This window comes from Phyllobates terribilis, unplaced genomic scaffold (genome assembly GCF_046119375.1).
Source record: "Phyllobates terribilis strain yellow unplaced genomic scaffold, ASM4611937v1 Scaffold_3__8_contigs__length_932513732, whole genome shotgun sequence".
Classification (NCBI taxonomy): Eukaryota; Metazoa; Chordata; class Amphibia; order Anura; family Dendrobatidae; genus Phyllobates; species Phyllobates terribilis.
Genome location: NW_027362763.1, coordinates 481052292 through 481077266, shown reverse-complemented (window position 1 = coordinate 481077266; position 24975 = coordinate 481052292). Strand labels below are relative to the sequence as shown.

General features: G+C 44.6%; 1 protein-coding gene across 3 annotated transcripts in view; it reads right to left on the bottom strand.

The window, feature by feature from the left end:
• Positions 1 to 24975, bottom strand: part of NT5DC1 (5'-nucleotidase domain containing 1) — a 359332-nt gene that overhangs the window by 2481 nt on the left and 331876 nt on the right. For all 3 annotated transcript variants that reach the window (XM_073675886.1, XM_073675884.1, XM_073675885.1), the window contains one exon: positions 24049 to 24217. In XM_073675886.1, coding sequence (XP_073531987.1) covers positions 24049 to 24217 — 169 coding nt within the window. The remainder of the gene's footprint in view (positions 1 to 24048; positions 24218 to 24975) is intronic.

The window sequence follows — 24975 nt, the reverse complement described above, 5'->3', positions numbered from 1 at the left end:
GGAGGGGAGGTGTGTGACATCCTGCATGGGGCATTATAAGGGAGGGGGTGTGTGACATCCAGCATGGGGCATTATAAGGGAGGGGGGGTGTGACATCCTGCATGGGGCATTATAAAGGACGGGGGATGTGTGACATCCTGCATGGGGCATTATAAGGGAGGGGGTGTGTGTGACATCCTGCATGGGGCATTATAAGGGAGGGGGGTGTGTGACATCCTGCATGGGGCATTATAAGGAAGGGGGGGGTGTTATCCTGCATGGGGAATTATAAGGTGGGGTGACATCCTACATGGGGCATTATATGGGGGGGAACAGCCTGCATGGGGCATTATGGGGGGGAACAGCCTGCGTGGGGCATTATGTGGGGGGAACAGCCTGCGTGGGGCATTATGTGGGGGGGAACAGCCTGTATGAGGCATTATGTGTGGCGAACAGCCTGCATGGAGCGTTATATGGGGGCCAGTATTCTGTATGGAGCGTTATATGGGGGCCAGTATTCTGTATGGACCGTTATATGGGGGCCAGTATCCTGCATGGAGCGTTATCTGGGGGCCAATATCCTGCATGGAGCGTTATATGGGGGCCAGTATCCTGCATGGAGCGTTATATGGGGGCCAGTACCCTGTATGGATTGTTATATGGGGGCCAGTATTCCGTATGGAGCGTTATATGGGGGCCAGTATCCTGTATGGAGTGTTATATGGGGGCCAGTATTCCGTATGGAGCGTTATATGGAGGCCAGTATTCCGTATGGAGCATTTTATGGGGGCCAGTATTCTGTATGGAGCATTATATGGGGGCCAGTATCCTGTATGGAGTGTTATATGGGGGCGAGTATCCTGTATGGAACGTTATATGGGGGCCAGTATCCAGTATGGAGCGTTATATGGGAGCCTGTATTCTGTATGGAGCGTTATATGGGGGCCAGTATCCTGTATGGAACGTTATATGGGGACCAGTATCCTGTATGGGGCATTTTATGGCGGCCAGTATACTGTGTGGAGCGATTCGCCGGTTTCTGAGCTATTGTGGAATTTACAATAGATATCACTCATGTAATTATACACTATACTCATTGGATACTGCTATCCAATGAGTTCAAGAAGTGACACACATGAGTTTGAATAAAATATACATTTTATTATTGATTTTTAAAAACCATATATTAAAACAGAAAGGAACTAAAAAATACACTGGGGCATAATCATTAATGCATTTTTATAATATTAGGCACAATTGGACTATAGTCTAAAGAAGAGGTATAGATGTGCTGAAATGGGATTATATGTAGATATAACCGTCCCTCTACAATAGGAAATTACTGCATGAAGGGTAAATATCTTAATTGTGACTACAGAGAGTCTATACTGCAGATAATCACCATTGAGGGGAAAAGTCTCCACATATATAGTTGAAAACAATAATCAAAACATTACTGCCATCAATTCCTCATAAAGTGCAAGATATGAGGTCTATATCCTATATTAATTTCTACACCAACTTGCTATATATATTTATCAGCCATACCCTCATGCCACATAGCTACGCTCACTATTCTGCTCACCTATCGCTTCGCGCTAATAAGAATAAATTGCTTGTATAAAAGACCAAAGTCAAAGAGGCTATTTACCTAATGTAATTGCTTGACATAGACCTGCTCCTCAGTGCAGCCCCGACGCGCACGTTTCGCCCTATTTGCCTGCCCCATTGTGTGTGTTTTTTTCTCTACCCCGTACTTCAGATACTGACCTTTGGTTTAATCTTTTGGGTAATGTTCCAAATGGTTCGTTGTGGACAAATATATGTGGGTCTTAGCCTTATATTTATGCCTGCTTAGTTTTCTGGTGAAGATAGCCCTATGGTGGGAGGCCATGCTTAACCCTTAAGGGGTGGGACGACGGATGCTTCCTTTTTCTTAAAAGTGGATTTGCTATAAATAAGTTGGTTCCATTATTTGATATTTTGCTGCGTGATTAGAGTGGCGAATATATCTGAATGGAGGTGAGGAGGTATACTATATCCCCCAGTTTTTTGACTTTGGTAGTGGATTGCTTTTTTCCTCCTCCCTCCCCAACCACCGCTCTGTAAAATCCAGATTAGGATCGGCGGTTTTGGTTTCAATGAAGCGTCAGTGTAGTGCTCAGGATGCGCTTCATTAATGCATACATGCGTTCCAGTAACTGGAAATAGGGAGGACGTCACCGGATGTGATGTCAGCGAGATGCTGTATGAGTTCCACCTGGATGGTGGATGCGTTCCAAATACAAAATATGCCAGACCACGTGACCGGATGTGACGTAGCGGCGTGTTGTTAGCGCGGCCGTTTAAAGGAGACATAGTGTAGGAAGTGAGAGGTGGAACCCTGGGTCTTCTGAGAGGAGGATAAGGGCTGATTGTAATGGTGGAGACCCTCAGCCCTGTTTTCAGTCTCCCCTGATGAATCTATTTGGGAGGAAACGCGTTGGGAGCAGGATACCTCCAATACTCCTTGGTCTTGAATAATAGGATGACATTATACCAGGATGAATCAAGCCATGATGCACTATAGGATTGTTTCATTATGCTTGGTATAACAATAACCCGAAGGATTCTTTTAGTGAGGCTTTGTTGATTTTCCCTGACATGGTCCACGGTACCTTTTTTGAATAAAGGACATGTGGGATTTCACTGTATAGTCCATGGTACCTTTTAGTTAAAGGGCATGTGGGATTTCATTGTATACCTAAGGTTATTGATAATGTATTGCACACTCCTGTGAGATGAGTCGCAGGATTTATATATGTGCTAGGTTGGTGAATATTATCTTTACCTATTATACATCTTTTTGAGCACATGCATGGTATCTCTATATGATTGTTACTAAAAATGTCAACCAATACTAGTAAGGGTAATATTTAATTATATGATCCTCTATGTTCTGGATGAACTGAGGCTGACTCTTCTAAACCCTATATACTTGGTACTTGGCATTTTGAGGTGTGGTTTGCATGTATATACAGCTATAAGCTGTTGATGGTAATTCAGAAGACCCAAGGTTCATTATATGGCTCTTTGGATTTTTTATATAAAGAAATTTTAATATATATCTAATAAACATTATATTTTAACTACCTTGCTTATGATAAGATATTGTAGGAGCCTTAGTGCAACACTAGTGCTGCAGCCTCTTCATTCTCAGAATCATAAAATGATTGTCAGACTCTGTTGTCAGATATCCCAGGGCTAATTCCCTGTCCCTAATGATAGGGGTGCCCTAGCTATCACTGCACCCAGGATTACTTCTAATGGTGAAGACGCCGGGGCCACGTACCTTGCTGAGCTCCTGAATCAGCCCTTAATCTGTTCCCTCCCCAACCCAGGGAAGTGGGGGTGGTAGTGTATAAGAATACACAAACTAGACTAACAAGCAAAGATATACAGGGATAAATAAAAATACCAATCACACAAATATGCACTCACAAACAACAGAGTGGAACACCGGGAAGTGAAGGAATGAAAAAAAAAAACAAAATAGAAGAGGAAGGGGATTTGCACACAGCCGAATTACCAAGCAACAATCTTTAGATAAACGCTCCAAACGCCTCCTCAAACAAACAACTCCTCCAGCTCCAGGACCTGGCAGCATGAAACTAACACTGGCATCCCTGAAAGCCAGAGGCGAGTATATATAGGAGAGGGAAGTGGCCAACACTGAACAGCTGAGACCATCAATGCTGAGAAGCTCTAGAAGCTCTCAACTCAAAAGTTTAACCCCTGCACTGCTAGCAGAAACCTGCACCATTTAATATTATGGTGAAGTGCTTCTAATCGGTGCAGGAGTACGGGAAATCAGACGCTGCGGTCTTCTGGCACCTCTCTGTGGCGGTAAACCCATGACAGTGATGGTAAATCGAAGTGTTATGACATCAGATTACTAGATATAAATACCCATTGTAATAAAGATACAGTGGGGTACCTATGTATTTTTTTTTATTATAAGTAGATAGGTAGATGAGAACTGGCTAATTGGCCACAACCGTCATCAGACCATACAAAGATGGACATTTTCTTTTGGGGAGTTATCAAAGATTAGGTATATTAAAAAAAAACATTGATGGTTGAAAACATAATTATAATTTATTTATTTTACTTACTTATATAGCGCAATTAAGTCCACAGCGCTTTACAGACATTATGAGCTCTGTCCCCATTGGGGCTCACAAATTAAATTCCCTATCAGTATGTCTTTGGAGTGTGGGAGGAAACCGGAGAAAACCGATGCAAATACAGGGAGAACATACAATTCAACTATTTAAACTGCACCCCCTCTATTTTCATATCACTTGTATCATGCAGCTTCTTCAAATGTTCACCTCAGCCATAGGCAGGTTCGTATATGTCTATTCCATATATTTATAGATATTGCAGGGCTGCTGCACTTAAACAAACAGAACAACCCTACAATATCTTGAGCGTTTGATATGAGAAATTAAAAGTATGAACCAGCCGGCAGCCAATATAAACATTGAAAAGGCTGTGGTACTTGCTTGAATAAAGCAGCCTTTTCAACAGTTTATTGTCGGACCACCACTCATGTAATTTCAATGGCTTATTTAAAGGGGTTTCCCTTCATTAAAAGTTAATTTCCAGTTGCAGGCTATTATAAAGAAACAAATCGCGCTGTACTCACCTTCTCTGGTTCATCTGGCAAGTCTCACCACTGCTCCTGGTGTCTGCGGCGCTGATGTCACAACGACAGCAGGCACTTAGTAAGCTCAGCGTAATGGGAACGCCCTGCTCAGACCTGCTGAGCTCACTGATTGGCTGCCACGCTGTCGGTGTGACATCAGCGCAGCGCCACAGCCTATGCCAGACATCGGGAGCAGTGGTGAAACCCTGTGTAGTCAGCTAACTGGAAACGCGGCTACACAAAAAAAACAATGTAGTTGTAATCATGTTGTAATCTCCATATAACTGCGCTCTCCAAGTCACGGGGCAGTACAGGGGAGTGATTATGTCAATGCTCACTATACTGGGTGCGCGGCAGTGTCCTGTTGCCACTAATACTGGACATGGGAGGCTTTGTTAGGATAACCATTGAAGAGAGATTTGGGGGCCTATGCTACTGTTTCTACTACTGGTTTGAAAAGGGGGTCCTCACTGCTACAACTTCTATTGGTGTAACAATGCCATACTCTTCTTTGATTTCAGCTTATCAAATAGAGCTTTATATTTTAAATATACCATCATAGTAATACAAAGTAATATATGTGCGAACATAGCCTAAAGACCCAGGACATAATATTCCCATACCTTAGTTTTTAAGCATTGTCAAAGCTATTGCTCAATGACGACAGATATAATTTGGATTTTATCAACAGAATTAAATACATTTCTGAGCTTGAACTGATGGTTATGTAATTCTGCTTTGTAGACATCTGTTTTATAAATAAGCCCACGCGCTTTAAACATACGTCCAGTCACCACATATTTGTACTACTGCTTTTATAAGATTAATGAAATGATTGCTCCATATCCCTACCAGATTTTTGTACCCTAATCCATTAGCACGTTAAACTACTGGACGAAGTTAGGGAAGCTAAAAATGCTGCTGTCAAAATTTGATATTACAGCAATATGCAGAAAAAGAAGGTTACATAATGTGAGCAATGTTTGTAAATTAGGCGAGGAGTCATAAGAACAGTCATAAAGCAACTAGAGCATGCCTAAGTGAAGCGGGGGCTGGTACTCCTTGCTTCGCTAGGCATGCTCTCCATGTCATCTGACTCTTCTCCAGTAATTGACATACAGTGTGAAAAAAACACCTCTTTGAAAAGACCAACTTGTTTATGTAGGCCCGATTATCTATGTCAGATTTTCAGTTCCATCACATATAGAAAAGCATACCCTCAATCTAGCACTTGTTTCAAATATCTGACTTTATTCAAAACTTCAATAAAAACCATACAACTACACCTATCATAAAGTTTACTTTTTAAAACCAAAAGGATTAAAATGCATAAGTGTACTTTAGACACTCACTATGCATCATGTTTTTATTAAAAATCCCAATTATGGCCCAAAAGTAACATAGGCACTTTCATAAAGTAACAAAAACCTACAAAGAAAGGGAAGCTAAAGCCCAATCAAATTTTAAAAAAAACTTTATTAGTTCAAACAGGGGACAATGGACACACATGTACAGTACAGACCAAAAGTTTGGACACACCTTCTCATTTAAAGATTTTTTTGTATTTTCATGACTATGAAAATTGTACATTCTCACTGAAGGCATCAAAACTATGAATTAACACATGTGGAATTATATACTTAACAAAAAAGTGTGAAACAACTGAAAATATGTCTTATATTCTAGGTTCTTCAAAGTAGCCACCTTTTGCATTGATGACTGCTTTGCACACTCTTGGCATTCTCTTGATGAGCTTCAAGAGGTAGTCACCGGAAATGGTTTTCACTTCACAGGTGTGCCCTGTCAGGTTTAATAAGTGGGATTTCTTGCCTTATAAATGGGGTTGAGACCATCAGTTGTGTTGTGCAGAAGTCAGGTGGAAACACAGCTGATAGTCGTACTGAATAGACTGTTAGCTGCTTTTTCTTGCCGTAATACAAATTCTAAGTAAAGAAAAATGAGTGGTGATCATTACTTTAAGAAATGAAGGTCAGTCAGTGTGAAAAATTGGGAAAACTTTGAAAGTGTCCCCAAGTGCAGTTGCAAAAACCATCAAGCGCTACAAAGAAACTGGCTCACATGAGGACCGCCCCAGGAAAGGAAGACCAAGAGTCACCTATGCTTCTGAGGATAAGTTTATGCGAGTCACTAGCCTCAGAAATCACAGGTTAACAGCAGCTCAGATTAGAGACCCGAGTTACCACACAGAGTTCTAGCAGCAGACACATCTCTTCAACAACTGTTAAGAGGAGACTTTGTGCAGCAGGCCTTCATGGTAAAATAGCTGCTAGGAAACCACTGCTAAGGACAGGCAACAAGCAGAAGAGACTTGTTTGGGCTAAAGAACACAAGGAATGGACATTAGACCAGTGGAAATCTGTGCTTTGGTCTCATGAGTCCAAATTTGAGATCTTTGGTTCCAACCACCGTGTCTTTGTGCGAGCAGAAAAGGTGAACGAATGGACTCTACATGCCTGGTTCCCACCGTGAAGCATGGAGGAGGAGGAGGTGTGATGGTGTGGGGGTGATTTGCTGGTGACACTGTTGGGGATTTATTCAAAATTGAAGGTATACTGAACCAGCATGGCTACCACAGCATCTTGCAGCGGCATGCTATTCCATCCGGTTTGCGTTTAGTTGGACCATTATTTATTTTTCAACAGGACAATGGCCCCAAACACACCTCCAGGCTGTGTAAGGGCTATTTGACCAAGAAGGAGAATGATGGGGTGCTACGCCAGATGACCTGGCCTCCACAATCACCAGACCTGAACCCAATCGAGATGGTTTGGGGTGAGCTGGACCGCAGAGTGAAGGCAAAAGGGCCAACAAGTGCTAAGCATCTCTGGGAACTCCTTCAAGATTGTTGGAAGACCATTTCCGGTGACTACATCTTGAAGCTCATTAAGAGAATGCCAAGAGTGTGCAAAGCAGTCATCAAAGCAAAAGGTGGCTACTTTGAAGAACCTAGAATATAAGACATATTTTCAGTTGTTTCACACTTTTTGTTAAGTATATAATTCCACATGTGTTAATTCATAGTTTTGATGCCTTCAGTGTTAATGTACAATTTTCATGTTCATGAAAATACAGAAAAATCTGTAAATGAGAAGGTGTGTCCAAACTTTTGGTCTGTACTGCATATTAAAAGGAAAAACAAATGCAGAGTATACTAAATTACTCAGAAACTTATTACAACAAACTTTCCCAGGTAAAGTCCAAAAAGAGTGCCATAAACAAAACCCAAATTTATTATACTCATGTGAGTCATAAACAGTTATAAAGTACAGAAAATGAAAAGTACAAAGTACTGTGCAATAAAAAATAAATAAACCCAGTGCAATAAATAACTTGACATACCATAATCTATTCATAAAATCAATTGGTCAATAAATGAGGTATGAATTATACAATACTAATACGGTAACACATGTAAGTGTTGTAGAAAAAAATTGGCCACGTGAATAAAATGCTAACAGTGTATAAATCGGTCATACCATTAAGCAAAGATGTCAAAGCTGTTTATACTGAAACATTGGTCACTTACAGTGGCATGTAAAAGCTTGAGCACCCCTGGTCAAAGTTAGTGTTATTGTGAACAGTTAAGCAAGTTGAAGATGAAATGATCTCTAAAAGGCATGAAGTTAAAGATAACAGATTTCCTTTGTATTTTAGGCAAAAAATATATATTTTTTAATCTTTTACATTTTAAAAATGACGAAAAAGGAAAATGGACCAATGCAAAAGTTTGGGCATCCTGCATGGTTAGTACCTAGTAGCACCCCCTTTTGAAAGTATCACAGCTTGTAAAAGCTTTTTGTAGCCAAACAAGAGTCTTTCAGTTCTTGTTTGAGGGATTTTCATCCATTCTTCCTTGGAAAATCCTTCCAGTTCTGTGAGATTCCTTGGTCGTCTTGCATGCACTGCTATTTTGAGGTCTAGCCACAGATTTTCATTGATGTTTAGAAGAGGGGACTGTGAGGGCCATTGTAAAACCTTCAGATTGCACCTTTTGAGGTAGCCTATTGTAGATTTTGATGTTTGTTTAGGATCATTAACCATTTGTAGAAGCCATCCTCTTTTCAACTTCAGCTTTTTTACAGATGGTGTTATGTTTGCATCAAGAATTTGCTGAAATTTCATTGAATCCATTGTTCCCTCTACCCGTGAAATGTTCCCTGTACCATCGGCTGCAACACAGCCCCAAAGCATGACTGATCTACCCCCATGCTTAATAGTTGGCGAGATGTTATTTTCCTGAAATTTGGTGGCCTTTTTTCTCCACACATACCTTTAATCATTGTGGCCAAAGACTTCTATTTTAATCTTTTCGGTCGACAGAACTTGTTTCCAAAATGTATCAGGCTTGTTTAGATGTTCTTTTGCATACTTCTGATGCTGAATTTTATGGTGAGGCTGCAGGAGAGGTTTTCTTCTGATGACTCTTCCATGAAGGTCATATTTGTGCAGGTGTCTCTGAACAGTAGAACAATGAACCACAAAGCTAGAGTCTGCTAAATCTTTCTGTAGGTCTTTTGAGGTCAAGCTGGGGTTCTGATTTGCCTCTCTAGCAATCGTACGAACAGCTCTCACTAAAATTTTGCTTGGTCTTTCGGACCTTATCTTGACCTTCACTGTTCCTGTTAACTGACATTTCTTAATTACATTTCAAACTGAGGAAATGGCAACTTGAAAACACTTTGCTATCTTCTTATAGCCTTGTCCTGCTTTATGGGCCTCCACCATTTTCATTTTCAGAGTGCTAGGCAGCTGCTTAGAAGAACCATGGCTGCTGTTTTTTTGGCATAAAGTTAGAGGAGGCTTGGTTTTTACAAAGCTGGGAAATTTTCATCACCTGCCATTTCCTAATGATGGTAGTGAACAAGCCATAACCCTAACAGGCTAATTAAGGTCTGAAACCTTGGTCAAAATTATCAAAGCACACAAATCTACAAGGGTGCCCAAACTTTTGCATAGGCCCATTACCCTTATTGTAATTTTTTAAAATGAAAAAAAAAAGACAATATATATATATTTATTTGCCTAAAATACAGCTGAAATATGTCATCTTTAACAATATGCCTTTTAGAGATCATTTCATCTTCAACTTGCTTAACTGTTCACAATAACAGTGATTTTGACCAGGGGTGCCCAAACTTTTACATGCCACTGTATATGCATGATGTGGAGGGCAGGATATAGACCAAGTAGTCCACAGAGAACAAGTAATGCACAAAATGCTTGATAAGAAAATGCCAAGTAATCAATTAACTTTAATTATATGATCACATGAATAAAGTGCTACGCAGAAAACTCCTAAGTCCAAGTGATTAAATATAATAGTACAACATGATAGGCACAACGACAAACACTCCAACGCAGATAGACCACATAAATAAAGTGCGGTGCAGAGGCACAATGCAGAGGCTCATAGGACCAAAGTGGTCAAATGTACTAACATAACACCAGCTGATAAAGCATAGCAGGCACAAATAGAAGGAAGATCAAAATATAGAACCTGAGTAATAATAGCCAAGAGACCCCAACACACATTTTGCATTTAGCTTCTTCCCGGGGGATTGTATGAAAAAGAATGGAGGTATTGTCCTTTTATAGTGGAACCTACTAATGGTGGCAGCGGTTTCAATACGGCACTCTCACTGCCGGAAACTGAGTATGCATGGCTCAGCATTCTTAAGTTACCAGTCCATACCCCCATCCAACGCATCAAGATGGAGGTGTGGAACGAGTGACGCATTGCCATAGAGTTTAATAATCGGCCAAATTCTTCCTTTTTTGCATTGGCGCTTTTCAGCAGCCATAACTTTTCTATTTTTTTCACTGTATGAGGCTTTGTTATATGTGGGACACATTTTACTATTTTTTAACACTGTTTTAGGATGCGTATAAATTACCACATCATGTATATAATATCTCTTTTTGCAAAGCAAATATAGAAAAAAGCAATTATTGATTGATTATTGTTTATATTTCAAATCAAATCACTTCAATTTAGAACGGTTGTGTGGATTACTCTCAATGCTTCAGCTTCCACCTCACAGGTAGATAGAGTTGCAATATTGTTGCAATACAGCAGAGCTGTGAGAGCTGCAGCAAATGTGTTTGTAAGGAGACAAAGTTCAGTTCTACTGTCCTGTATTAGTTAGTAAATAAGCTCTGGAAGCAGATTCTCATGCAGATCAGTGTCCACCCTGAACAACTCAATTACATATAAGAAAAATGAGGATTTCTGTGGAATAAGAGATCAGATCGCAGATATCAAGTTATCAGTTTAAAGACTCCCTTTAACTATATATTCCCTCAAACATTATTCCAATAAATATTACCCTTATACTTTCATAAATGATATATTTTTTATACATATTAAAGGGAATCTGTCACCCCCTGGCACTTATCTGACCTCTAATATGGGCATACAGGTGATAGAAATGTAAATCTATACCTACCTGTATGCCTCATATTAGAGGTCTTGTTGCTGTGAAATGTCTTTTTATTCAATCAAGTTTCTGATGCTTGCAAGCCCGGGCCAGGAAGACATCTCCGCCTCCTGTGGTAATTACAATGTTTCCCCTTCCCCTGCATGTAACAGTGCCCTGTGATGTGCAGTTGCAGCAGTCAAATTCAGGCACTGTGACATGCAGGGGAGGGGGGAAACATTGTAATTCACACAGTAGGCGGAGATGTGTTCCTGGCCTGGGCATGCAAGCATCAGAAACTTGATTGAATAAAAAGACATTTCACAGCAACAAGACCTCTAATATGAGGCATACAGGTAGGTAGGTATAGATTTACACTTCTCATTTCTATCAATCATATGCCCATATTAGAGGTCAAATAAGTGCCAGGGGGTGACAGATTCCCTTTAAAGAAACACTGATATATGGATGATGATGTAAGTATAACTGTCACATCAATAAATGGAACAGTATAATCAGGCAATTATACCCAGTTGTAAATATCAGTACACACAGAAGCTGAAAACACAGTTCCAACTTGTAAAATTACATCCACGAGTTGTTCAGTATTGTAAACAGATGTGCTGCTACTAAAGCCTACTTTTCTGTATATAATGTAGTTGGAGTCTGACCCTGAGACCTTCACCAATAAACAGAATGAAGAGAGTACCATAGCTCTTGCTTTTTCATGACATACAGTACATATATCTCTTCATGAACTTGGTGATACTGCTATTTTAATGTGGTGCAGTATACCACAAAAGTGTGTCCACACCTCACATTTTTGTAAATACGTTATTATTTTTTTTCATGACACATCACTGAATATATGACACTTTGATACATTGTAAAGTAGTCAGTGTACAGCTTGTATAACAGTGTAAATTTGGTGTGCCCTCTAAATAAATCAACACACAGCCATTAATATTAGAAGGTTCACAGAACACTGACCAAATAATAAGCACAATTTATTATTAATATTTATTAAAAATATATTAATGGTTTTATACAATTAAGGCTAACTATCATAATAGTCCCCGACGCGCGTTTCGCGTTTGCTTCTTCAAATGGAGGTCCCCTGGGAACCTCGCACTTGCGTCTATATTTCGATGGGTAAGTGGTGACTATTTTGCACTTTATTAGCATTAAATGGATATGATACTATTATGATAGTTAGCCTTAATTGTATAAAACCATTAATATATTTTTTCTATGTTTCACAAGCACTTTAATTAATTTTCGTGTGTGACATAGATATTCCCTGAAATAGGAAACTATATATTACTGGGGTTTGTGCAATTTCATCACAATATCCCATACTTACTTCTGGTTCCCCAGGTGATTTTGTTTTCTCTCTATCTACCCGCACTATATGTATTGTGTAATTATATATGTATTTTTATGATTAATAAAGTATTGTAATTATTTTATGAAGTCAGCACTCCAATTTTCCTTTTTTGATTACACAGCCATTAATGTCTAAACCGCTGGCAACAAAAAAAAATACACCCCTAAATGAAAATGGCCAAATTGTGCCCAATTAGCCATTTTCTCTCCCCAGTGTCATGTGACTCATTAGTGTTACAAGGTTTCAGGTGTGAATGGGGAACAGGTGTGTTAAATTTGGTGTTATATCTCTCACACTCTCATACTTGTCACTGGAAGTTCACCATGGCACCTCATGGCCAAGAACTCTGAGGATCTGAAAAAAAGAACTGTTGCTCTACATAAAGATGGCCTAGGCTAGAAGAAGATTGCCAAAACCCTGAAACTGAGCAGCAGCACGGCCAAGATCATACAGCATGGCCAAGATCATACAGCGTTAACAAGACAGGTTCCACTCAGAACAGGCCTCGCCATGGTCGACCAAAGAAGTTGAGTGCACATGCTCAGCGATACATCCAGAGGTTGTCTTTTCAAAATAGACATATGAGTGCTGCCAGCATTGCTACAGAGAATAAAGGAGTGGGGGGGTCAGCCTGTCAGTGCCCAGATCATACGCCGCACATCAAGTTGCGTCAAATTGGTCTGCATGGCTGTTGTCTCAGAAGGAAGCCTCTTCTAAAGATAATGCACAAGAAAGCCTGCAAACAGGTTGCTGAAGACAAGCAGACTAAGGACATGGATTACTGGAACCATGTCCTGTGGTCTGATGAGACCATGATAAACTTATTTGGTCCAGATGGTGTCAAACATGTGTGGCGGCAACCAGGTGAGGAGTATCAAGACAAGTGTGTCTTGCCTACAGTCATCATGGTGGTGGGAGTGTCATGGTTTGGGGCTGCATGAATGCTGCCGGCTGTGGGGAGCTACAGTTCATTGCGGGAACCATGAATGCAAACGTATTGTAATAGACTGAAGAAGAGCATGATCCCCATGTATTCATGATAACAACCCCAAACACATCTCAAAGACGACCACTGTCTTGCTAAATAAACTGAGGGTAAAGGTGCTGGAATGAAAAATAATGTCTCCAGACATAAACCCTATTAGGAATCTGTGGGGCATCCTTAAACGAAAGGTGGAGGAGCACAAGCTTCTAACATCTACCAGCTCTGTGATGTCGTCATGGAAGAGGATTCCAGTGACAACCTGTGAAGCTCTAGTGAACTCCATGCCCAAGAGAGTTAAGGCAATGCTTAAAAATAATGGTGGCCACACAAAATATTGACACTTTGGGCATAATTTGGCTATTTTCATTTAGGGGTGTATTCACTTTTATTGCCAGAGGTTTACACATTAATGGCTGTGTGTTGAGTTATTTAGAGGGCACATCAAATTTACACTGTTATACAAGCTGTACACTGACTTTATATTGTATCAAAGGGTCATATCTTCAGTGTTGTCCCATGAAATGATATAATAAAATATTTACAAAAATGTGAGGGGTGTACTCACTTTTGTGATATACTGTATGTCTGACATTTGTATAATTGATTTATGACTGTGTGTGAGATTTCTGTGTTGCCAACTTATACGGGGGGTTTTCCAACTGCATCAATATTGATGACCAATCCTTAAAGGGAACCTGTCACCAGGTTTTCCCTATATAAACTGAAGCACCCACCTTTAATGCCTCTTTTACAGCAGTCTATATACGTCTCCAACCACTTCTGCATATCCCAGAAAATACCTTTTATAATCCTCTCTGTAGTGCCGGCGTCCCTGCCCTCTGCTAGGCAGGGACGCTGTTCCCCTCACCGCTCTGCTCCGTGCCCGGCGTCCCTCTCCCGCTCTGCTGGCAGCGCGCGCTCCTTCCCGGCCACTGTGCTTAGGGCGCGCGCGCGCGCCCTCCCTCCCTCTCAAAGGGGCCGCGCGCCATCCTAAGGAGTCCCCGGCCAATGGCCGGAGGACTTTACCATATATAAGGCACCTCCTCCAAAATGGAGGTGCCCGAGCAATGTTGTTGCACCGTTCTACTCTGCTTCAGCCCTCAGGTCCCGTTGCCAGTTACCTGCCAGTTACCTGCCAGATTCCTGCCAGCTTGCTGTCCTAATCCTGCCTGATTTCCTGTTACCTGCCTGCCTGCCTGAGGTCCGACGGTCTGCCTTACAACTCCGGTCAGTCTGTCTAAGGACCAACTTGCCCGCTCACCTGGGAGCGCACATCAGCTACCTGCCTGCTTGCCTGAGGTCCGACGGTCTGCCTTACAACTCCGGTCAGTCTGTCTATGGACCAGCTTGCCCGCTCACCTGGGAGCGCTTCTCCGCTACCTGCCTGCTTGCCTGCCCGGAGGCTCCGCTGTCACGTGCTGTGACCACCAGCTATTCCAGACTCTTGCCCGCTCACCTGGGAGCGCTTCTCCGCTACCTGCCTGCTTGCCTGCCCGGGGGTTCCGCTGTCACGTGCTGGGACCACCAGCTATTCCAGAGACTCTTGCCCGCTCACCTGGGAGCGCTTCTCCGCTACCTGCCTGCTTGCCTACCTGGAGGCTCCGCCGTCACGTGCTGTGACCACCTGCTATTCCAGAGACTCTCGCTTGCTCACCTGGGAGCACACATCCTCCATCTGCCTTGCTAGCCTACCTGGAGGTTCAGCCATCACAGGTCGTACCTACCCTTTACCTAGAGACTGCCCCGGTCACTTGCCGTGACCTCCAGCCCGTTCTTCCAGAGACTGCCCTGATCACTTGCCGTGACCTCCTGCCCGTACACCCAGAGACTGTCCCGGTCACCTGCTGTGACTGCCTGCCTGGTCGCCACCCGCTCCCTTACAAGGATCGCTCCCTTGTATAGTAGCCTAGAGGTTCCGCCTCCCAGACCCGTTACAGTTTGCTCGGGCCATGGAACCCGGTGGCACCCAAGCTCCCTCGCTCTCGGACCTGTGTCATGAACTGTCCCGTCAAAGGTCCCAACAGGAGTCCATCCTGGGTCACCTGCGGAATGTCAATACTCGCCTGGACACTCTGACTGTTCCACCAACAACCTCCGCCAGTGCCATGTCTCGCAATCCGGCAGCTCCGCTGTCCACTAACACCATGATATCCTACCCCGGACCTCGGCTTTCTGCACCTCCTCGCTTCGGAGGCGACTCAGCCCAGGCTCGGGGCTTCATAAATCAGTGCACCCTGCACTTTGAACTATTGTCCCACCAGTTTAACTCCGACCGAGCCAAAATTGCATTCATCATGTCCCATCTCACCGGGGAGGCCCTGGCCTGGCTAAATCCTCTATGGGAGAGAGGAGACCCCCTGGTGTCCAACTTGCCTGCTTTTCTCACGGCTTTCCGGAAAGTCTTCGTCGAACCCGGACGGAAGACCTCATCCGCATCATCGTTGCTACGCCTCCGTCAGGAAAGTCTCACCGTGGGCCAATATGCCATACGGTTCCGTACCCTTGCCTCGGAGCTGGCCTGGGATAACGACGCTCTGGTTTCCGTCTTCTGGGAGGGTCTGTCCGGCCGTATTAAAGATGAACTTGCCGGTCGGGACATTCCTACCACTCTCGATGACTTAATAACTCTTGCCACCCGGATTGACCTACGGTTCCAGGAGCGTGCCAGAGAGGTCACCCGTGAGAGGAGGTTACCACGTCTAGCTCCTACTTTTCAGAAACCCGTCACTCCTTCTGTCTCTAACCAGGTACACCCTCCTGAGCCTATGCAGGTCGACCAGACCAAGATGGTCAAGACCCGTCAGGACTTACGCCGTGCCGAGGGGACCTGCTTCTACTGTGGCAGTAAGGAGCACCGGATCCGTGCCTGCCCGGAGAGGTCGGGAAACGCCTGTGTCTAGGTTCGCTCAGAGAGGTCCACCTAGACAAGAATAAATCCTCTCCATCCCTGCTGTTGTCAGTTTCAATCGTCTACGGGGAGAACCGTTATTTCGAACTAGCCCAACTGGACTCTGGAGCAGCCGGGAATCTTATTTCACAGTCCCTGGTAGAGAAATACCGCATCCCCACCAAACCTCTGGCTGTACCCTTGTCTGTTGCTGCCGTGGATGGGGGGCTCTTACCACGCCCCATCCAACTCATCACCGAATCCATTACTCTGCAGGTGGGAATGCTGCATTCTGAAAGCATCTCCTTCCATGTTCTGCCTGGACTCTCTCACGCCCTCTTGCTAGGCCTACCTTGGCTCCAGAAACATGCACCCGTTCTTGACTGGCAGACCGGAGAAGTCCTTCGCTGGGGACAGGGCTGCCATAAGACCTGTCTGGTTCCCGTTCATCCCGTCCGTCCTTCTCCTACCCCAGCTAATCTACCTGGACTTCCGATTCCTTATTGGTCTTATGCTGATGTCTTTAATAAAAAGGAGGCAGAGACACTACCCCCTCATAGACCATACGACTGCCCTATCGACCTGTTACCTGGTACTTCTCCTCCCCGTGGGCGTATTTATCCATTATCCGCTGCTGAGACCCGGTCGATGTCCGAATATATTGAGGAGAATCTGGCCAGGGGATTCATCCGGAAATCTACCTCCCCGGCGGGAGCAGGCTTCTTTTTCGTCAAAAAGAAGGACGGCTCTCTCCGTCCCTGTATAGACTATAGAGGCCTTAACCAGATCACGGTGAAGAATAAGTACCCCCTTCCGCTCATTCCGGAGTTATTTGATCGTCTGAGGGGGGCTAGAATCTTCACCAAACTGGACCTCCGTGGGGCGTACAACCTGGTTCGTATCCGTCAGGGGGATGAATGGAAGACGGCATTCAACACCCGGGACGGCCACTATGAATATCTGGTAATGCCCTTTGGCCTCTGTAACGCTCCTGCCGTCTTTCAAGAGTTGGTCAATGACATCTTCTGGGACCTTCTCTACTCCTGCGTAGTGGTGTACCTGGACGACATCTTGGTCTTCTCTCCGGATCTCCAGACTCACCGGAGGGATGTTCGTCAGGTCCTGCTCAGGCTCAGGCAGAACCATCTCTACGCTAAATATGAGAAGTGCCTCTTTGAGCAGACCTCGCTTCCGTTTCTGGGCTACATTATCTCTCAGACCGGCCTACAAATGGATCCTGAGAAACTGTCTGCCATCGAGAAATGGCCCCGACCAGAGGGGTTGAAGGCTATTCAACGGTTCCTGGGCTTCGCCAACTATTACCGCCTCTTCATCCCGCACTTCTCTTCCCGGACTGCCCCAATTTCCGCGCTCACCCGTAAGGGTACTAATCCCAAAGAGTGGCCGCCCGAAGCAGAGGAGGCCTTTCTTTCCCTAAAACAGGCCTTCTCTTCCGCCCCGGTGCTGCATCGCCCGGACGGCAACAAGCAGTTCTTCCTGGAAGTTGACGCCTCCTCCTCTGGAGCCGGAGCGGTACTTACTCAAAAATCATCTTCCGGGAGAATGGTAACTTGTGGCTTCTTCTCCAAACTCTTCTCCTCTTCTGAGCGCAACTATTCCATAGGAGACCGAGAGTTATTGGCCATCAAGCTGGCGTTGGAGGAGTGGCGTTACCTACTCGAGGGGGCTCTTCATCCGGTAATAATTTACACTGACCACAAGAACTTGGCTTACCTCCAGCATGCCCAGAGACTTAACCCGCGCCAAGCCCGGTGGTCCTTGTTTTTTGCTCGCTTTGATTTTGTTCTTCATTTTCGCCCGGCTGACAAAAACGTCAAAGCAGACGCCTTGTCCCGATCCTTTCTGGTGTCCGATCTCGAGGAAGAACCTAAACATATCATCGATCCCGCCAGAGTAATGCAGGTGGCTCCCGTGAGTCTAAATCGTCTCCCTCCCGGTAAAACGTTTGTTTCAGTACCTGATCGGGAGAAGATCCTACACTGGGGCCATTCGTCTAAACTAGCTGGCCACGCCGGTCAGAAAAAGACCCTCCAGCTTATTGCCCGGCACTATTGGTGGCCTACCCTGCACAAGGACATAATAGACTTTCTTTCTGCCTGTGTGTCCTGCGCCCGCAACAAAGTCCCGAGACATCTGCCAGCCGGACGCCTCCTTCCGCTTCCTGTACCTGCTGCCCCCTGGCAGCATATAGCAATGGACTTTATAACTGATCTCCCCGTCTCTGCCGGTTGTACGGTCATTTGGGTGGTCGCTGACCGCTTTTCCAAGATGGCTCACTTTATTCCCCTGCCAGGCCTTCCGTCTGCACCCGAGCTGGCTAAAGACTTTATCCGCCACATCTTCCGTCTTCATGGCCTGCCCCTCCACATCGTGTCGGATCGTGGGGTACAGTTCGCCTCACGTTTCTGGAGAGCCACTTGTAAACTACTAGACGTCACCCTGGACTTCTCTTCCGCTTACCACCCACAGTCCAATGGTCAAGTGGAGCGGATCAATCAGAACCTGACCAGTTACCTCCGGCACTTCGTTAATGCCCACCATTCTGACTGGGTGGATCTCCTACCATGGGCCGAGTTCTCTTATAATAATCATGAGAGCGAATCCTCCTCCAAATCCCCGTTTTTTGTAGTCTTTGGTCAGCATCCTCGGATTCCTTTTCCTGTCTCCACCTCTGTGGACAACCCGGCTGCGGAATCTCTCGTTAGCAAATTTTCCTCCATATGGGAGAGTACCCGGTCCGCACTCCTTCTGTCATCCGAGCGTATGAAAAGACACGCTGACAAAAACCGCCTGGATCCTCCACAATTTCGTCCAGGAGAAAAATTCTGGCTCTCATCTAAATATGTTCGACTCAAGATACCTTCTTACAAGTTAGGGCCTCGGTTCATCGGTCCTCTGGAGGTCATCAGTCAGATCAACCCGGTGGCCTATAAATTGAAACTCCCGGCCAACTTACGGATCCCTAACTCCTTCCATGTATCTCTCCTCAAACCCGTGGTGCTTAACTCTTTTTCCAAGTCTACAGGTATGCCTCCTGCTCCGGTTTCTGCTGAGGACGAGTTTGAGGTAGAGAACATTCTTGCCACCAAAAGGGTAAGAGGAAAGACCTTTTTTCTGGTAGATTGGAAGGGGTTTGGTCCTGAGGAGAGAACGTGGGAGCCCCGGGAGAACATCCATGCCCCTCTCATCCTAGCTAAATTTCTATCTGGCCTAAAAAAGGGGGGGCCTAAAGGGGGGGGGTACTGTAGTGCCGGCGTCCCTGCCCTCTGCTAGGCAGGGACGCTGTTCCCCTCACCGCTCTGCTCCGTGCCCGGCGTCCCTCTCCCGCTCTGCTGGCAGCGCGCGCTCCTTCCCGGCCACTGTGCTTAGGGCGCGCGCGCGCGCCCTCCCTCCCTCTTAAAGGGGCCGCGCGCGCCGTCCTAAGGAGTCCCCGGCCAATGGCCGGAGGACTTTACCATATATAAGGCACCTCCTCCAAAATGGAGGTGCCCGAGCAATGTTGTTGCACCGTTCTACTCTGCTTCAGCCCTCAGGTCCCGTTGCCAGTTACCTGCCAGCTTGCTGTCCTAATCCTGCCTGATTTCCTGTTACCTGCCTGCCTGCCTGCCTGCCTGCCTGAGGTCCGACGGTCTGCCTTACAACTCCGGTCAGTCTGTCTAAGGACCAACTTGCCCGCTCACCTGGGAGCGCACATCAGCTACCTGCCTGCTTGCCTGAGGTCCGACGGTCTGCCTTACAACTCCGGTCAGTCTGTCTATGGACCAGCTTGCCCGCTCACCTGGGAGCGCTTCTCCGCTACCTGCCTGCTTGCCTGCCCGGGGGTTCCGCTGTCACGTGCTGGGACCACCAGCTATTCCAGAGACTCTTGCCCGCTCACCTGGGAGCGCTTCTCCGCTACCTGCCTGCTTGCCTACCTGGAGGCTCCGCCGTCACGTGCTGTGACCACCTGCTATTCCAGAGACTCTCGCTTGCTCACCTGGGAGCACACATCCTCCATCTGCCTTGCTAGCCTACCTGGAGGTTCAGCCATCACAGGTCGTACCTACCCTTTACCTAGAGACTGCCCCGGTCACTTGCCGTGACCTCCAGCCCGTTCTTCCAGAGACTGCCCTGATCACTTGCCGTGACCTCCTGCCCGTACACCCAGAGACTGTCCCGGTCACCTGCTGTGACTGCCTGCCTGGTCGCCACCCGCTCCCTTACAAGGATCGCTCCCTTGTATAGTAGCCTAGAGGTTCCGCCTCCCAGACCCGTTACACTCTCCATGGCAAGCGCCGGTCTGATGGGCGTTGCTGGTTTTGCTTTGGCGCCTCCTCTATCCCCAAAATCATCGTCCTCCTGCTGTGCTCTATGTGGATGACCCATCCTATGTCATCCACACAGAGCCCCCAATTTTGCTACTGCTCAGGCGTATTTTGCGCTGTCCTGTTGAGGGCAGAGCAAAGTCCGGTAATGTGCATGTGCCGAGAGAGGCCAATGAGTGCTGATGACCCAGAAGTAATCAAGCGCTGCAGCGAGCGGCTCCGGAGCTGCGCTCAGTGAGTGAAAGGACACCGCTCCAGAGCCGCTCGCTGCAGCGCTTCATTCTCCCCGGCACCTCTGCTGATCGGTTGCATGGATTACAGCGGGGGACACTTAGGACAGGTGAGTATAAGGATTTTTTATTTTATTCTTATTTTTTCACAGGTGGACATTGCGGGAACAGGCACTACTACTCTCATCACTGTTCCTGCTGGTGCTGATCACAGCGCTGGCAGGGAACCATGATGAGGGCGGCACTCAGCACTTGGGAACAGAGCTAACTGTACCGCTGATTCCCAGGTGCCGGTCCGTGTGATCCTGATGCGGCACACGTGTGACACACTCGGACACGAATATCTCAGGTACCGGTTTTTCGGACCGACTCAGATTCCTAAAATATACAACCCTTGGCAAAAATTATGGAATGACCGGGCTTGAGGATGTTCATTCAGTTGTTTAATGTTGTTGAAAAACAGATCACAGGCATGGCACAAAACTAAAGTCATTTCAAATGGCAACTTCAGGGCTTTAAGAAACACTAAAAGAAATCAAGATTAAAAATGTGGTACTCAGTAAGGGTAATTTTTTTTCAGACCAAGCACAGGGAAAAAAAATATGGAATCACTCAATTCTGAGGAAAAAAATATGGAATCATGAAAAACAAACACCCAAAAGAACACTCAAATGCATCACTAGTATTTAGTTGCACCACCTCTGGCTTTAATAACAGCTTGCAGTCTCTGAGGCATGGACTTAATGAGTGACAAACAGTACTCTTCATCAATCTGGCTCCAACTTTCTCTGATTGCTGTTGCCAGATCAGCTTTGCAGGTTGAAGCCTTGTCATGGACCATTTTCTTCAACTTCCACCAAAGATTTTCAATTGGATTGAGATCCGGACTATTTGCAGGCCATGACACTGACCTTATGTGTCTTCTTTCAAGGAATGTTTTCACAGTTTTTGCTCTATGGCAGGATGCATTATTATCTTGAAAAATATCACCCCCAAACATCCTTTCAATTGATGGGATAAGAAAACTGTCCAAAATATCAATGTAAACTTGGGCATTTATTGAAGATGTAATGACAGCCATCTCACCAGTGCCTTTACCTGACATGCAGCCCCATATCATCAATGACTGTGGAAATTTGCATGTTCTCTTCATGCAGTCATCTTTATAAATCTCATTGGCAACGGCGCCAAACAAAAGTTCCATCATCATCACCTTGCCCAATGCAGATTCGCGATTCATCACTGAATATGACTTTCATTCAGTCAGCCACAGTCCTTAGCCCATTGTAACCTTGTTTTTTTCTGTTTAGGTGTTAATGATGGCTTTTGATTAGCTTTTCTTTATGTAAATCCCATTTCCTTTAGGCGGTTTCTTACAGTTCGGTCACAGACATTGACTCCAGTTTCCTCCTATTCATTCCTCATTTGTTTTGCTGTGCATTTCCTGTTTTGGAGACATTGCTTTAAGTTTCCGGTCTTGACGCTTTAATGTCTTCCTTGGTCAACCAGTATGTTTGCCTTTAACAACCTTCCCATGTTTTTTGTATTTGGTCCAGATTTTAGACACAGCTGACTGTGAACAACCAACATCTTTTGCAACATTGCGTGATGATTTACCTTATTTTAAGAGTTTGATAATCCTCTCCTTTGTTTCAATTGACATCTCTCGTGTGGGAGCCATGATTCATGTCATGCCACTTGGTGCAACAGCTCTTCAAGGTGTGATCACTCCTTTTTAGATGCAGACTAACGAGCAGATCTAATTTGATGAAGGTGTTAGTTTTGGAAATAAAAATCGACAGGGTGATTCCATATTTTTTTCCTCAGAATTGAGTGATTCCATAATTTTTTCCCTCTGGTTGGTCTGAAAAAAATTACCCTTACTGAGTACCACATTTTTAATCTTGATTTCTTGTAGTGTTTCTTAAAGCCCTAAAGTTGCCATTTGAAATGACTTTAGTTTTGTGCCATGTCTGTGATCTGCTTTTTTTCAACAACATTAAACAACTGAATGAACATCCTCCGAGCCCGGTGATTCCATAATTTTTGCCAGGGGTTGTATAATAAATTGGGTACAGTAGTACAATGCAGTATGTGCTGTAAATGTTTTCATATGAATTTGGGAAAGTTATGAAATGTCCTATAAATGTCTGTTCTATTCCTGATCTAAGGATCTAGGCTTTTAGTTGAGATGAATCTGTGCTGCGCTTTATTTACATGCTCAGTAGTGAGGCAGGGCTGTGGAGTCGGAAGTCAGGGAAATTGAGGAATTAGAGGTTTGGCTTACCAACTCCACAGCCCTGGTCGTGTCTGAGCATGATTAGAAGTCTCTTAATTTTTATCAGTTTAGACTTTATATTACCTTATAGAGTTGCCAAGATTACTAACTTCAGCTTCCAAAATAGTTAATGAACAATATAAGGCACCTCCCCTCCCAGGTCGCGTGACCTGTCACATGACTAAATGACGTCACGGAAGGTCCTTTTACACCATCGCGAGCCGCTGGGGAGCCAGGACGCACCGGAGAGAAGACAGCGGGCCATCAGAAGGTGAGTATAATGTTTATTTTAAATTCTTTTATTTAACAGGTACTATGGTACCCAGGTCTGGAGAAGAGTCTCCTCTTCTCTAGACCCGGGTACCATCCGCACATTGAATCGCTTAATATCTGCATGTGCACATGTTGTCATGCGGATATTATGCTGCGTTTTCACAAAAATAATGGACATGCTGTGGATTTTTCTGCAATGATAATCCTCAGCGGAAATTTCCGCAGCATGTGCATAGCACATGCGGATTATCATTGGGGACCATGGGGCACGTATTACCAAGCGGTTTTTAAGAGTTTTCGCTGCGGAAATTCCGCGGCAAAAACGCTTGAAAAACGCATAGTGGGCACGCAGCCTTAAAGGGTTTTTACAGAATTAGAAAAATGCGACTGTTTTATTTACGAATCAGACCCAAATCTATTAATGAGTTCTGTCTGGTATTACAGATGTGTTCCATCGAAGAAAAAAATGTGAACAGCTACTGTAGAATATTTAAGGAGAACAGAAGCCATATTTTTCTAATCTTTACAACCCTTTTAACTTACAAAGCATAGCCATCACAAAAATTCAACTACTTACCTACAATTGCTGTGATGCTTGGGATAGTTATTGTGCTGTAATTCCTAATACTGGAACAGCACCATGTCAGATTTGGTGTATCCTGAGAGCTCTTAGCTCCAGCAATGCAGTCTGCAAAGTAGGATCCCCACTTCTTCGATACTGAATCATTTTCTTGTACTGGAAGGCTCTACAATAAGAAACAAAATGATTTGGTTCTTCATATGATGTGGAAGATAAACCAAGTGTTACATCAAACGTGAACCTCTGTTTAGTGATACATAGCAGCAAATCACATATCTAGGTATATAGTCAAACAATAAGATCTTCGCCTTCTGCAGTACTAGATGCTTACTGTACACCTTTATACACTGAACTTAATAATGAGTACTATGCGCCCCCTATAGGCGACTTCTGGTAGCCAGAATTTTATGATCTAACTTCATATAGATGCAAGGAATTTGAAGCTCTGTATGAGAAAAACTAAATCCTGACTGCTTCAAAGATCTAATCCGAAATGATTCAACACAGCATATTATAGGACTTTAAAGGGGTTTTAAAAAAATAAACTGTGATTTACTCACCCTCTTCGAGTCCATTACTGAGTAACTGCCGCTGTTCCAGGTGTCTGTTATTGTATGCAGCACTAAAGTCACATAGACGGTGCTGCAGCCAATATGTAAGCTAAGTGGGTCTGACCGAGTTGACAGCTCGAGCCGCCGAGCTCACCGGTTGGCTGCAGAGTTGGTGATATGACGTTAGCATTAGAGATAATAACAGACACCAGAAGCAGTGTCAGAGACTCAGCGCTGGGCCCAGGGAGGATAAGTAAAACAAAGTTTGTTTTTTTAAGAAAAAGCTTCAGTTGGGGGACAAGGGTTTTCCAAAACTGGAAAACTCCTTTAGGGTATGTGCACACGATGCAGAAATGAAGCAGAAAATTTCTGC